The 15,628-nt window shown below is 44.2% G+C and overlaps 1 protein-coding gene across 11 annotated transcripts in view; it reads right to left on the minus strand.

Moving 5' to 3' along the window:
* The window catches only part of CAMK2D (calcium/calmodulin dependent protein kinase II delta), a 195,860-nt gene extending 181,072 nt beyond the window's left edge, over positions 1 to 14,788 (minus strand). For all 11 annotated transcript variants that reach the window (XM_019656581.1, XM_019656579.1, XM_019656576.1 and 8 more), the window contains exon 1: positions 14,699 to 14,788. In XM_019656581.1, the coding sequence (XP_019512126.1) occupies positions 14,699 to 14,765 (67 nt within the window). In that variant the 5' untranslated portion in view covers positions 14,766 to 14,788. The remainder of the gene's footprint in view (positions 1 to 14,698) is intronic.
* Between the last annotated feature and the right edge of the window lie 840 nt (positions 14,789 to 15,628).

Here is a 15,628-nt window from a genome sequence, read left to right on the forward strand (position 1 = left end):
GTCCTTTTGTTCTTCAGTCTAGTTGTGGAGGACGTGGCTTCACTGGCCCATGTTGGTATTATCATTGCGCTCTTCCCGGGTGAGGCAGATCGGTCGCCAGCCATTGGACAGCTGCCCACTGCAGCCTATGCCATCACCAGCGGCTCCAGGCAGCCCAGCTCCAGGTCGAGCTGTTGTTCACCATCTTAGCTGTAGAGGGCGCAGCGTCACTGGCCCTCATGTGGGATCCGAACCGGGGCTCTGCTGCCCAGAGCTGCCATCCCAAGCCAGCTCTCAACCAATGCGCCACTTGGTCGGTCCAGCACACAGCTGATTCAAAGTGTGATTCAACCAAGGCCCCCCGTCGGGGCGATGTCTGTCCTCATACACAAGGGGAGACGGTCGTAACTCGCCTTCTCATGCTTCCAGTCTACTTCCATTTCTTTTCCACGTGTCAAAATCTCGAAATGACAACACTTTCTAACCTGTTTATAGGTTATAGGCACATGTGCCCTAAGTCAAATTAGCCAGGTCGGTGCTCAGTAATCCCTGTGCTGTACCACAGGGGCCATCTCTGTCCCAAACACTATGTCTTCAGTGTATGTGTGTGCAGAATTTCCTCTACTGCTAGGTACACATGCAAGAGAAACACAAACACAGGTCCATAAAGAAAACCTGGACACAAACACTCACAGCAGCATTATTCATAAGAGCCCCAAAGAGGAAGCCCAGATGTCCATCAGCCACTGAGTGAACAAACAAAATGTGCTCTGTCTGCACCATGGCACGTTACTCAACAAGAAACGTGCCACACCGTGGAGAAGATTACCCTAAATGAAAGCAGCCGGTCACAAAAGGGCACATGGTATATGCTTGTACTCACACGGAGTGTCCAGAATGAACAAATCTGTAGAGAAGTCCGTCCATCAGCGGTTTCCTGGCGTTAGGGGAGAGGCGAGGCGAGAATGGGAGGAGAGCAAGTATTCTTACTAGTCGTACAAGTTAAGGGAAATTAATGTCAAACCAAAGCAAACAAACACAAAAAGCCTTTTCCTTCACTGTTGGCCAAGCCCAGGCTCCCAGGGCACACACGTCAAGCCTAGCGTCAAGGCCCAGGTCAGGCCCAGGGTCAGGCCATGCGACCCGGGCCCCCTGCACACTGCAGCCGGTGGGTTCCTCTCAACAGCCCCCCGAGACCAGGACACATCTGTCCTGATTCCCTCAGCCCTCTTGTTTCTCCTGCTCTCAGCTGAACTGTCTGCTCCACCCACATGCTCTCAGCTGAGGTGCTTCATCTCACTGTCCCGCTGCCTGAGGAGCAAAAATGTCCTTTCCCCACTCACACCCCACAGTGCCCAAGGCTGCCCCCAACGACCACACCCTGTTCCCCTGCGTGTTGGTCTTTCTATTTGTTACTGATCCTTTTCCTCCAAAGATAATCCCCTGACTGGGCTAATCCCTGAAATTAGTCCTGAGCGTCTCTCTTTTTGTATTTTATTAAACAAGCAAGATTTTACACGTTCTCTCCATGTAATCTTTAATCCCAACAAAGCGTTGTTTTGCTTTATCCATTCAGCAAATATTTCTTACACAGCTCTCCCACTTCACACAGCGTGCTCAGCTATGAGGCTGTGACCATCCTTTGCTCCTAAAATTCTGCTGGACGGGGACCCAAAGCCTTTCCTGAGTCTCCATCTCTCTCTGCTTCTCTGTAATACGGAACATTAATGGCCACCCCTCCTTTCCTGCCATTTCTCTAAAGCCAGCCCCACGTGCTCCCTCATCCTCAGAACGCGGGCGCCGCTAGCCGCTGTCGCAGGCTGTCCTCACCCCTTCCTCTAGTCTCTCCTTCGGGTGAGCTTCGACCACCCTCCCCATGCAGAGGAACCACCGATAATGGCAGCTAAGGCAGTTGCCCAGTTCTATAGAAAAGGAAGCCCCGGCCTGCAGGAGTTAGAAGGCTGGCCCAGGTTGCGAGGCCCGGGAAGCAGCAGGCACAGGTGTTGCACCCTGGCCACGTGCCTGCAGAGACCCCTCTCAGCAGGCACAGCGTGCCTGCAGAGACCCCTCTCAGCAGGCACAGCTCACTGCGTCCTGGGTCCCTTTCTCAAGGACCACGCCCAATTATCAAGGGTCCTGTAGATATTTCAACCTGAATACGTAGACTGCTTGAACCTCAAACACATGTCAATTCACCACCTTCCTCCATCAAAATCAGCCCTTGATTCTGACTTCTCAATTTCTTACATGAAAATCACATTTCCCCCATGACTGAACCCCAAAACCTGTCACTATGTGTCCTCCTCCTCGTCCTCTATCAGCTGAAGGTTTCACAGGCTGTGCCAATCCATCCTGATGACTCACTGCTGACAAGTAACGTCCTCTCTCCTGGGTCCCCACCATATGTAACCTGGTGTTCCCAACGTGGTGTCAAACACCACTGGGTGACAGGCCTCACGGCGCGGGCACAGACGCCCCTGCCTCTCCGTCCCACCCCGGCGGTGCCATGGGACTCAGTCAGGAAGTGTCTCAGGCCCCGAGCGAAAGATGCTAAATGAGCATCCGTGTGGCCTGTGAGAGGCTTTCACTTCCTGCTTCTGCCCCGAAGCCGGCTCCAGGTCTCAGAGGTTCGCATGCCGAGTGAACAGACGCTGGCCTCTCAAAGCCAAGTGCTATTTTTAAAACTGACCGTGTGTGTTCACTGTAGATTTCTAATATATCTCTAAACCTGGGTTTATTCGGTTCGGATTATCCTAAAACACACACATATACCTACTCTTATACTAAAGTCTCTTGCCTAACATAATTTCCTAAAATTTACCAAAGGTCCCCAGGATTTACTCCAGTCAGTTACCATCACTCTAAAGGATAAGCTGTGTGTGCTGTCATCAGCCACCCCTGCCCATGTCGTGGGGCTCCTCTTCGTCGTGTCCCTGGCAGATGACAGACACTGGGATTATTGGCACTAAATGGAGGGCACGGAGCTACCAGCAGCCCAGTAATTGGTGCTGTCAATATAAGATGCTGCATGTTACCTTGCTTTCGCACAGACTTAAGGTTAACAATTAAAGTTTGTTTTTCCTTTTCTCAATCATAAAGATGCATAGGACACAGGGGGGAAAAGGCAACCCTAAGAATGTTTTTTTTCCCCCAAAAAACAATTACCAAAGCACATAAATATTAGCGAGAAGCAGGCCTCAGTCCCGCCTGCAGGAGGCGAGCAGGTAGTTCCCTTTGACAGCTTTTTCTCCTTCTCCCATCCCACTGAGTGAAACTGGCCCACAGGCCGGAGACCCACCCAGAGGACAGGAGTGCACCATGACTGAAATTCTGCCTGTGGTCTCGGCTCAGGGGTTCCCAGCCTCTGAAGTCAACAGGAGGCGTTCTGCTCCACAGACAAAGCTCCCACACCCCCTAGAGAACATACACCGAGTAAAACAACGTTTTCCCTTTGAACTACAAGTTACACAGTCCTTAATGTTAATACAACTGGGGAGATCTTACAAGGTAATTTTTTTTTATACTGCTAAGATCTTTCTGAAAATAGGGGGAAATACTGCATAGCTGAGCTAGCTCGGGAGGTTAAATATTTAAATTGAAGCTGTCTTCTAAGTCAATGAGAGATTTTCTCAGTATTGAAGTGAAGGGAATAAATGACTATTTTCTAACCACCAGCTTGTGCTAAATTGTGAATTATATCACAGAATTCATCTGACCGTTAAATTTTGAGGTTTTCCTTAAAAACATTTTTATAGGCAATAGTTAGGAACACTGTACACAAATCTTACCACTAAAAGTTCTGGGTCTCTAAATGTGTTCATTTATCATAATACAATGTAGTTTTGGAGGCATTTATTCAATTAATATCTGTGAAGGGTAGGAAGCAAGTATTCTAGACACTGGGAATTCAAGAATTCAATGATCAGTCTCAAAACCATTTTTAGACATCATATTTTTGGTTTTGAACAGAAACCTACAAATAGTTTTTGCAACAGTCATTAATCCAATATGGCAACTGAGAGGCTGGCTACACCGCTTTTTTTTATAAACATACACGGATTCCTTAGGGCACTTTTATATCAAATGATTTTTTTTTTAATTTCTCATTATCCTCCTGTCCTTTACCTCCCACTTAGTACTTATTTATGTATTTATTTTTTGTATTGCCCCAAAGTTCCATAAAACAAAATGTGAGGTTGGTAAGAAGTTGCTCTTCTCCCCTTCTCAGCTGTTCATCCCTAATGACTCAGGGCTGCACAATCCCACCTAGCTTCACGCCTCCCGGCAGATCTGGCTGCATGAATGAGTCACGGGGGGAAAATGCTTGCATGCGTTCATGAAACTTTATCCCGGGTAAGTCGATCACTCAGGGTAAAAACTATTTATCTACTTTCAAGTTCTCTTTATTGGCACCTTCTAATTTCCTTGCTTCTCACAAGTATTTATTTATTTATTTTTTATAGTATCCTATTGATTTGTATCTTTTTTACCCACCTTTAAATTCAAAGCTCGTTATTTTTAAAACCCAGTTCAGACATCAACTCCTCTAGGACGTCCTCCCTCCCTTTCAGCAAGCCACCAGTGAGTGGTGAGCGCACCCACTGTGACACCTACGGCCCTGTGGTAAGTCACGGGGGTCCCCGGCTGCTCTGCCTGAGATGAAGGGCCTGACCGGGGCGCTTGTTTATCCAGTGCGAACAGAGGGTCTGGATCAGGGTCAGTGTTTTTCTTTGTTGTTGTTACACTGAAATTGAAATTTAGAATCTGCTCCCCAGAGCTCCGGTTCTGGGCATGCTTAAATGTCACGGGCAGAAACGCACACGACTCAGTGCAGGGTGCGGCCTGGCATTTGTCAGGAATTTTGAAAATTCAGTCCTCTAACTTATAAACTCTTCTTTATGACTATTTCCTAAGAACAGAATCTGAAATTTGAAAAAAGTTTTACAAAACAATATTTACTATGTCATTTATCATAGAAAAGAACAAAAAGTTTTTTTATAAAAAATAGCAATACTAAACTGATGTTTTACTTAGTGAACTATATAATCCATTAAGAATTCAAAGGATTTGCAGTAACATAGTGAAATTTTATAATATTAAGCAGTACACAAAATTGTATATTTTAGCCCAGTATTCCGACACATTAAAGAAAAAAGGAAGACGAGAAAACGTTAACTGAGATTGGGGAAACTGAACCATAAAATACTCTTCTTTCTATTTTTCTGTATTTCCCCAGGTTCTGTAATTAAAGTACATACTTTTACGATATAATTTTTAAATTCATTTATACAAATTAGTAACAAATAATCAAAAATATATTTTAGTGGTATGTCCAAAGTGTACAATTCTCTCTGTACTTAACCAATATTTACACAGTCCTGAACATAAAAGCAGATACAATTTGCTTAATTAAGATAATCACTCTGCCAACATGCTTACAGCCTTTTAAGTTCCCATTTAAAAATATGATTGGAATGCTTTTATGAAAGGAATAGTAGTTTCTAAAAAACAGTACATACATATATATGTGTACATATATATGCACTGAAAGTTATAGAATTGCAAGAGCCCCCATTTCGTGCCACTGAAAAAGCGTTTTGCTTTCGGGGCCTCCCGACTCTGAGATAAGTCCTCTCCCCACCCTCTGCCAAGGGTCCTACTGGCCAGACGCAACAGCTGTAACAGCTGCCTAACTGCCTGCACTAAAAAATCAAACAGTATAAGCAAATAATCTCTCTCCATCGCTTGTATATCCAAAACTCTACAAAGTATTTTTAAAATGTGCTTCTTTAAAAGATAAGTGAAAAAGTAAGCGCCTCTGGAGAATGGATACAAATTCACGAAGCCAGCCGTTTTAGAATCAGTTAAGCATGGCACGAGTGTGACGCGGCTGACGTGGTCCCGATGGGCACACAGGCCAGGAACCTGTCACCCTCATACTGGGCAGTCCCCATCACTTGGCAAAAACAGCAAGGATGTGCATGTGCTTGCTCGAAAACTTACTGAATTACACAAACTCTTTCCAACAAAGAATCATTGGCCATCAGGAGATGATGACATAATTTGAGAATCAGAAATTGATTGATGGAGTTAGCACATGCCACTGACACGAGGCCCCTGCTCGGTTCATTTCCTTCCTGTGTCACAGATCTCTGGTAGGTATACACCAATTTCGAGAGACAGAATCTTATTTACTCATTCATTCCACAAATGTTTTTGAGTGTCTGCAATGTTGTAATTAAGGTGCCAGGCACAGACTCAAAGACAAGTTAAAAGTCGTCACCATGATGCTGGAGAGCTATAATGCACACGACTGCAGCACAAGGGAGAACAGTATGAGCTCTAACTTAAGGAACGTGAAAAAGCTGTTCCAGGGACCAGGGAAGTCACTTCTGAGGAGAAGAGGCGAAGCGGGGTGAGAGGAAGTCAGACCTGGTTTCCTGGAGGAGGCAGTACCTGAACTGGGTCTTCAAGGAGAGAGGACTGCAACAGGACAGGCGTGTCCATTCCATCCGGAGGGTGGAGTGGTGCTTTCTCCCTTCCCTTGATAAGCTGCTCTCTTTGCCCAGATAACCACGTCTCCCTTCTCTACTTATCAATCAAGGCACAGCCCCACACGGACCTCCTGAGGAAGCCTTCCGGGTCAGAGTCTCCTCCAGCCATGTCTGTGTGAGGGCTCTGTGCACTCCTGTGTCACAGCCTTCATGACCTGCGCTGTGTTTGCCAGGCTGTCCCCACACTGGTGGACCATAAAATGCTCAAGTGGCATGTCTGCCTTTCACCTGTCCATCCCTGAACTTCAAGATGCCCAGCAGAGTGGGTCTCAAAAGGTCTAATGATGATCTGAATACATGAATGAATAATGTGACAACTGTCAGCTGGAAAATCTGGTTAAGAAGTTATTTTAAGAGTTGAATCAGGAAGAAAAAACAGCTCAAATCCGAATAGTTAAATTAAAGAGAGAGAGATATGGAAAAGGTGCCGAAATAGGTTAAATATAAGGACTCAGTGTCCCTGAACCTGGGAACATCACGGCTCCGCCCACAGGAGTGATAACTGGCGCGTCCCTGGGACACGGAGAGTTTGGGCCTTGATGACTAATGAAGGGACTGCCGCAGAAATCCAAGTTATCCCGTACACAGGCTCCAAAAACTGTAAAACTACTTCTTTACCAAAACATCAAATTTTAATTTAAACACTAAAGCTGTAATGTGGCCGATCTCAACTCTCAGAAGAAAAATCTGATTCACGTTCACTTACTGTATTTACCTTTGATAAAGATAGTTTTAAATAGTTTATTCTTGCTTTATTTCAATGTGTATTCATCGTCATCAATGGCATTTCTTCAAAAAGACAGGGAAGGAAAATAATTTTTTACTAAAAAAATTCCAAATAATTTAAGACTTCCCTATCCTAAGGCAAAGGGTCAGATGATATACTAATACATGAGAATTAATGCAGCTCATACCTTGAATTTACACAGATAAAACACAGGTAAAGTAAAATCCAGTTTACCAAGATAATGAGGGCATCGTTTCCCACTGGTGACTGATTGGTCAACGCAGACCATCCAATGAATTACACCCCGGGGTACGAAGAAAGGTCTTCCCCTAAAATCCTCTGATGGTGATTAACATTCAAGAGAGGACCGTGTAGTGTTGGACTTCTCCTCGAGGAGGGGCAGCAAAGGGCTAAGAAACACAAGAGCCAAGTACCGAGTTCCTGAGGGCCAGGGGTCTCAAGCCTCTGTGGACTGAGCCCCGATTCTGGCGGGCGCAAAGTTTTTATTCTCAACAGCCACAAAGAAGTAAATGTGAATATCTTATCCCAGTATGAACAGTGACTCCCTTGGAAGCGTAGGGATCAAGGAGTCGCTGCCGCAGGGGTCGGAATGTTCTGGGGACCACGTGGAGAGGTGGGTTACTGGGGGCTTGACTGCTGCTTTACAATTAAATATGTATGACGTCAATGCCCGTATCTGATTTATATAATAAAAAGTTTAATCTCTATGTAACTAAGATAAATAGAGGCCCTAGGGAGGGCAATTAGTGGGACACATTGCGTGACAATGTTACCTGCCAGCCCACTTGCTGCGCCTAAGGGTTGTTTTTCCAACAAATAGAACACATGACACTTTGTATTCTCTTTCAGTTGACACATTTTTGTGTGGATTTGACACACACAACAGTGTGTCCAAGAGGAAACAAACACACCTGTGTTCCTGACTTCTCTAGTTAAACAAGGAGAGCCAGAGAGGCTACGCCTTCCTGAGCAGGCTTTTCTGGACTTGGGTTACGGGCTGAGGTTTCCTTTTCAGCAGCAAGTGAATCATGCAGAAAAAGTAATATTAGCAACTTGCTGTGAATCGAGGTATTTTTAATCAGGTAATGAGTTAAGTTTATAAACTTCTGCAACCATTTTCCTTTCATTTAACAGGATTTTTCACGACACTGTTTCCCCTCCCCAGAAAACAGCAGGGAGGAGCCGTCTGAGGCTTCTGTGACCCGATGTTAATGCAGCAATTTGAACGGTATCTTCTCTCACAAGTGGGAACACCAAATATATTTTCCCAAAGAAACACTCAACTTTGGGCACTGCATTGGCAAACACAGATGTGGAGACAGGGCTTTCCACAGAGGACTCCCGTTCCCGGAGGCCAGGTGCATGAGGGTCCACATGCAAAGGCTGCGTTCTCTGGGACGTGAGCAGCGCAAAGCCCGGCTGGAGGGCCTGAGGAAACTGCGCTGGAATTCTGGCCCTGCACTTGCCGACTGCGGAGCACTCAGTGCTGCAGAGCCTCCGCTCCCCTATTTAGAAACGGAGGTAAGATGGTCTCCCTGGAGGCTGCAGTGTGGGTTCAATAAGACAGAGGTATTGAAAATACATGCCGGTCACTTCCATATGTACCTGTGGCTCACAAGTTTCTAAGTAAGAGCGAGTAATGTTTCTATTGTGCATTATTATCTTCATTGGCTTTGGTAGTCATAAAGTCCTAAAAAGGTAAAAGGAGAATGCAGTTCCAGGAAGGGGCTTACCTAACGAAAACATCCGTGATGATGTTACTCTGGGTACAACTGTAACGATCCTTAAGGCATTTAGAATCGGAACCAGACAAACAACAAAAGCTGTGCTCTCTCCCCTCCAAACCCACCGGCTTCCCCATCCCAGAGTAAGAGACAGGTTCTGGCACACAAAAGGGCTATGAATTCGCCTTAAGAAGTATCGTTGTTTCTGCCTTAACTGGAATCACAGGAATTTTGCCGTCTAAAATTTTTTTCTACTTCATTTACAGTTATTTTATTCTAAAAATAACTTTATACTGATAGTTGCAACAAATTTACCATATGAATAACATAACATTTTCATTATAATCTGATATTTAAACCATTTTGAATAATCTCTCCAAGTTGTTTATTTACATTTTGGTATTGGAGCCCCATCTGCATTATGATTTGAAAACTTCACTGAAATTCCCATCAGAGCCCGCCTTCATCTCCCCAGGCAGAATAATAATCTTTCCCTGCTTTGAAAACCCATAGCTCTTTATTTGCTAGACTCACAACAACATGTACGTCTCTTAGACATCTGTCTGTGTACATAAATCTTGCTTTTGTAACACTCTGCCCATTGTAATCATTTCAATGTTTATTAAAACACATATCTGAATGTGCTTAGTAATCTATAAAGTAACAAGAAATCTAAGTTACTATTATAAAGGTATCATGTTTTAGAGTAAAAACATTGCAGAAACTCCATTTACTGTATCGCAGTGAAGTTTACTAAATGATACTATAACTTAAAAGCTTTAACACAGCCTCTTACACTCATTAATTGATCATCAATAATTTATAAGACAACATTGTACACACTATACCCTAATAAATGAAGAGGGACAGATGTTAACAAAATACCAACCCAGCCCTAGAGACCCTGGCAGTTGGCCAGCCACAGTATTTGCCCAAGGAAAAGGCTTAAAAATTAATTAAGATTCTAGCTAACAAAAGAAGTTAAATGCCCAAGAAAATGCTAGTTTGTGCTTTACAGTAATTCACAATTAACATTAAGAGAATCCATAAAAAACAATTAACTACTAAATTCTTAATTTTGACATTGAGTTGATTCAGTATTTCAGTGGAATTGAAAAGTATTGATCTAATTGTATAAACACGAAAGCTCAGTTCCTATTGCATAACCGGCCAGGGGGAAGGTGACACCAGCTATTAGCATCACAGGGAGTGCCTGACAACCACATTCTGGATCAGGTTTTTCTTATCTGGTGATGCTGGGATACAGAAAGGATTTTTAGTATCTCCTGGAAATACAGCTATACACTTTTATTTTTCTGTCCTAACCGGTTTTGAATGTCACTAATATTCTCATTTGCCAAAAGAGGAAAATAAACGTTTCATAGCAAGGCCTAGGTACGAACATAAATACAATTAAACATAACTAAAGAACACAAAATGATAGGATGTTACACGCCACTTTGGGGTCCAATCACTAAAGAGTTGTAGAGATTCCACGTACGAAAATGACAATGATTCACTAATTTTTCTTAAAACATTGTTCGAGCCAGGAAACTTTCAAAAATTAATATTAATTTGCCCAATTAGTTCCAAATTGCCCAATCAATAATGTATATTCAGAACAAGCTGACTCATCTACACCGTCTCAGTTCTACTTCTGCTTCAAGACAAGTACCCACGAGGCTGAGAAATGACAGTAATTTCTGGACTGTTTGAATGCCAGAAAAAGGGAAGAAGTAACTATCATTCATTATGGACGTCCCTATTCTAACACAGAAGACATACATGCAACATTCAGGATTCACAGCTGAGGCCTAATTCTGTGCACATGGCCAGGTAGTTTCATAAATTCCTGATCCACGTTCTACTAGTATCATCGGCTAGGAATTAACAAAACTAGTAAAATCAAAGAATACCAAAATGATTTAACTGCATTATATGTGACGTTTTACAGAAATATAAAATGAACCCCCCCTTCTAGCTTCCGCAATGGAGCAGAGGTAAAATATACTTGTCACAGCATACATAATACTATTTCTATCTTCTATTGTAATTTATTGTATTTTATAAAAACAATGACTCCAGGCACATCAGACTCTATGTAGTAAGAAGTGGTTTCTAATGGTCAAAATATACACCTCTAAACGACCATAAGTCATTACGACCATAGAAAAATCTTTTACCACAGGGGAGTTAGAAGGTGAAACCCATCCCATGTACTGGAGACATCTGCCATCAGAACATCAGTCACCAGCTCTGAATGCAGCCGCAGAGGTGCACGGACCTTCCAGAAATTGACAATGCTTTATAGTCATGTCGAAATAGGAAAATATCAAGACAGCAGGCTACATTAGCACATGCTGAGTACTAACCTTTTTGGGATCAAAATGATAATAACTTCTAGCTCTCATGGTAAAAATGAGATAAAATTCTATTACCACTACCCACCATTTACTAAGCATGTCTTCTACTCCTATGGAACAAAAAACTTTTTAGAGCACAGAAAATACATATAAAACATCATGTTTGGGATGTTTCTACATTATTTTTTATTTTTAAAACAAGCCAAATTAGATTCGAGTGTGCTCATGTGTCTGCTCGGTGTTGCGTAAGGCAGGCTCTGTGCATGCAAAGTGTGAACGCAAAAGGAAAGAAATCCTTCAGCAGACTGAGTCTCCCAAATACGGTGTGGGTGCCTGACAGCTGAGAGGAAACGCGGCTGAGACATCTGCTGGAATCCAGCAAGCCCCAGGCACAGAAAAATGCGCGGCTGGCAGTGTGGCTGGACGTGCAGACCTGTGTGGGAAGTCAGCCATGCTTGTGGCAGACCCTTATTGTCCTAGATGATGATTCCTGTCACTGGCTTCTTTTCCAGTTGTAATGTCACATCCAAAGAACATTGTTGGAGTTGAAGGACCAGCCTGGTCTTTAAAACAAATAGGCTTAAAGCTTGGATTTACAAAGGCATGGTATTTGAAATGAAAAAAAAAAATGTGTACAAAAAATTGTATGTTCCATAAAAACTTCCATATGCAGGGGTAAAACCCCCCCCCAAAAACAGGACTTTAGAAAAAAATAAGCTGGCTATTTTGCACTTCATTCTACATTTCCTTTTAAATATGTTATTTAAGTTTTGGTTTTTTTTCGTAAAAGTTGTGTTTTGGGATCATCATATTCTGAGAGGAGAGTGTTTTTAGAGGAGAATTCACCTTTTAAGACCTATGCTCTGAAAACACTACCTTACAGTTTACTCCACAGCCACTATTTGCCTCTTCGGAATAAACTAGGCACCTAACTCCTTTCCAAACCATTTCAGAGACACATCCTGGTCACTCCACCAAACCATCCTGTGTCCTCAGTGCTGTGGAATGTTGATTACAAAATGAAAGCATGGCATTTTTCCTTTATGAGCTTATAATTTACTAGGGTATAGGTGAATCAACTGTATACATTCAAAGGCACAAATATCCGATAATCAGCTCTAATTGTTTTGACGATATAAAATAAAGGGAAGATTTTGAAGGAAGAGAGCTGTGATAGTTTACAGGTGAGCAGTAACAGATAAAATGGATGCAGCACTCTGCAATTTAAGAAGTGATCCTCACACAATTCAGGACACCTGACAGGCATCCCCACCCCATCTTACTGAGAAGAACCTGCGGTCAAGAAAGGGTGGGCAGCAGGGCGGCGGGGCTCCTTCCGCTACTGGGGGCTGCCGCTGCGTTTATCCTCTCCACCTTCCCTCACGTAAGCCATCTCGTCTGCTCCTTCCTGCCACCAGAAGTGCTCACAGCAGCTAACGCCCAGCAGCTCACGCCAGTGAGTGGCGTCGCTGTCACACCATGCGAACTCACTCGCTCCTCACACCCCCGATGAGAGGAAGGGTGACAGCATGACCCCATGTTACAGATGACGAAACTGAGGCTCACGCAGCTGCCGGGTGGAGGGACGAAGTGCAGCCCAGGAATCGGCCTTCGCCCCTCACTCCAGCGGGTTAACAGAGCAGGCGAAGAAAGGGGGCCACCGTCAGCGGAGAGGCCCTCACAGAGGGAGTGCAGGGAGCCCGCCTCTGGCGCTCCACCCCACACTCCTGCTACGTGCAACTGGGACAATCCGAGCATTAGGGGCTCAAGGGCCAGGGGGCCTGGCTGAAGGCTGGTCCTCAGCAGAGCATGAGCAGGTGAGGGACACGCAGGGAGGTGACAGAAGTATGAGGCGTGTGGGCAGGTGTGCGTCTGCCTTCTCACGGCCTCCATGCACACAAGTAGGGGGACAAAGAAGGATGACTCTCATTAAGGTCATTAGGAAACGTGCCCCCCAACAGGACTGATTTGTTTGCAGAGAAAACTTAAAGCCACAGACAGGTCTAGGACAGGTGTTGTAATGCCTCCCAAAGGAGTGACCCCCTTCCCGTGCCCCCCCACACACACACACACAGGAGGAAATCATACAAGCACTGAGAGCACTGGACTCCACATTTCATTTTTTTCACTCAAATGTCATTTGCAGGTCAGCAAGTCCTTTTCCCTGTGGAGCACAGAGAAGCGGGCAGGGGCCACCCACAGCAGAGCCCCGGCCCATCCTCTGGTTCTGGCTGCCTCACACACAGCCCTTCCTCAGAGCCCCCTGAAAGCCGGGGGCAGGGAGGGTGGCAATCACAACAAAAACGCCGCTGGAGCCAATGCACTGAAAGGCCAGCCTAAACCTGACGCCCATGGTAAAAGTAGGACTTGCAGCCAACAGAGAGAGAAATCGCGGCAGAGGCCAAGCACAGAGACACCGGGATACCAGGCAGCAGCGCTTTGTAGAAGACAAATTAAATGAGGAAAACAAACCCAATGGAATTTCCCTTCTCATTACTTAAAATAAACCCGGTCACTGACACGGGCTTACACTCTGGCACTGGGTTCATTTTCACTTCACTTTTCTCTCATGAAACCATAAATTCCCACGGAAACACTTCAGCCATGTGTGCACAAAAGCTGGAATGCCTACCATTGCAGTGAAAGCACCTCAGCCAGTCCAAAGTGACAGGAATGCAGGGAGGGCCGCCACGTCCTCTGCTTATGTCAACAGCTATTTTACGAGCATGAACGATCTCTGTGGCCAGTAAGCTTGTGCAAAATACATTCCGAGTCTGTGAGAAGCCTCAATGCGGAAGAGCAAGGAAAGGCCTCAAGTGCACGCAGAACATCGAAACGGAGCTGGGCTTCCTAGAATGTAGCAGTCAGATGTTTCCTCCCAAAGCCATTAGCGTCAAATAGACCTCAATGGATTAAGTTCACGTGTAACCACAATTGAAATATATGATTCAACTGAGCTCTGACCTATTTCTCCTCTCGAAAGCAAAAGGGAATAATGACAGTCGTGAGACTTCCATTTTTCAATTACAGCATTTTTCTGGATGTTATTTTACAGTACAGGTAAAGGCAAAATTCACTTAGTGACATTTATTTGCTTTAAAATATAGCTATTTATGCTACTGCTCATAGGATAGAATTTTTATAACAATTAAATTATATTTGTTCACTTATTTTTAAACTGTGCAGATGAGGAGGCATTCAGGAAGGAACTGATGTCAATATGTAACAATATCTAAGTCTATATTTCAGTTCCAACTACGTGATATAAGGAAACCAACAGTCAGCATGAGAAATACAAAATTAACCACGCGCATAGTTGCGAACACCTACCCCTGGCAGATAGCTTCTTGGTGTTGATGATTTTTGCAGCATACTCCTGTCCAGTAGGGATTTTCATACATCTTCTCACCACTGAGAAAGCGCCCCTGGAAACCACAAATCAGCAGGTCATCAATATAATCGGCTCTGAGAGTCTACTGAAAATGACAACAATCTGAGCATTTTTATTGAATTTAGTGAATTTTCAAATTCACTAGTATTTGTAGTGCACTACAGCAATATCCTGGAAATGAGGAATTCTTCATGGAAACCTAGACCTTTAATGCTGAGGAATAAAAGTACATTTAAAATTTTTATTTACCTAGGAGCCCACATTAATCAACAAAAACAAAGGAACTGCCAGTTATGAGGATTTAGTTTGCACGTGAAATCTGAAAACCATTTACAATTCACATTCACACAGCACCAAATGCTGAGAAAAAAACCCTGCGAAGAGCAGAGCTGAGGAAGAGCAGCAAAAATCTGCCACCTATTTATTTTGGTAGGAAAAAAAAAATTAATGTGGCTCCAAGTAAGTAAACATGGCGACTGTTTTCATGAAAATATAAATCTTGGGAACATTTGTGTGGTTTAACATTCTGGTGTGGTGATTTCTCTGGGTCCTGTTCTGGGCTGGGGGAAGGGAGAGGTTTCAATAAAGCTGCACTTCCGACATCTTCTCCATATTTGAACAGCAAACAATACATAAACATATAAGGATAGACTGTTCATCCCACTGAACAGATAGTTCCATTTTCTTTAATTCAGCGGCATGAGCCGCCAGCCTACACGTAACCGCGCCCTTTCATCGGTAATCGCGGAAACGGCGGCAGAGGACCGGGTTTGGGTCAGATGCTGCATAAATCATACATCAGCGTCCCGGTCCCGCGGGGTCCCCGCGCACAGGCCCCAGCACGTCGGCAGCGGCCGGCGGTCCCCACG

Source organism: Hipposideros armiger, unplaced genomic scaffold (genome assembly GCF_001890085.2).
Source record: "Hipposideros armiger isolate ML-2016 unplaced genomic scaffold, ASM189008v1 scaffold_262, whole genome shotgun sequence".
NCBI classification, from domain to species: Eukaryota; Metazoa; Chordata; class Mammalia; order Chiroptera; family Hipposideridae; genus Hipposideros; species Hipposideros armiger.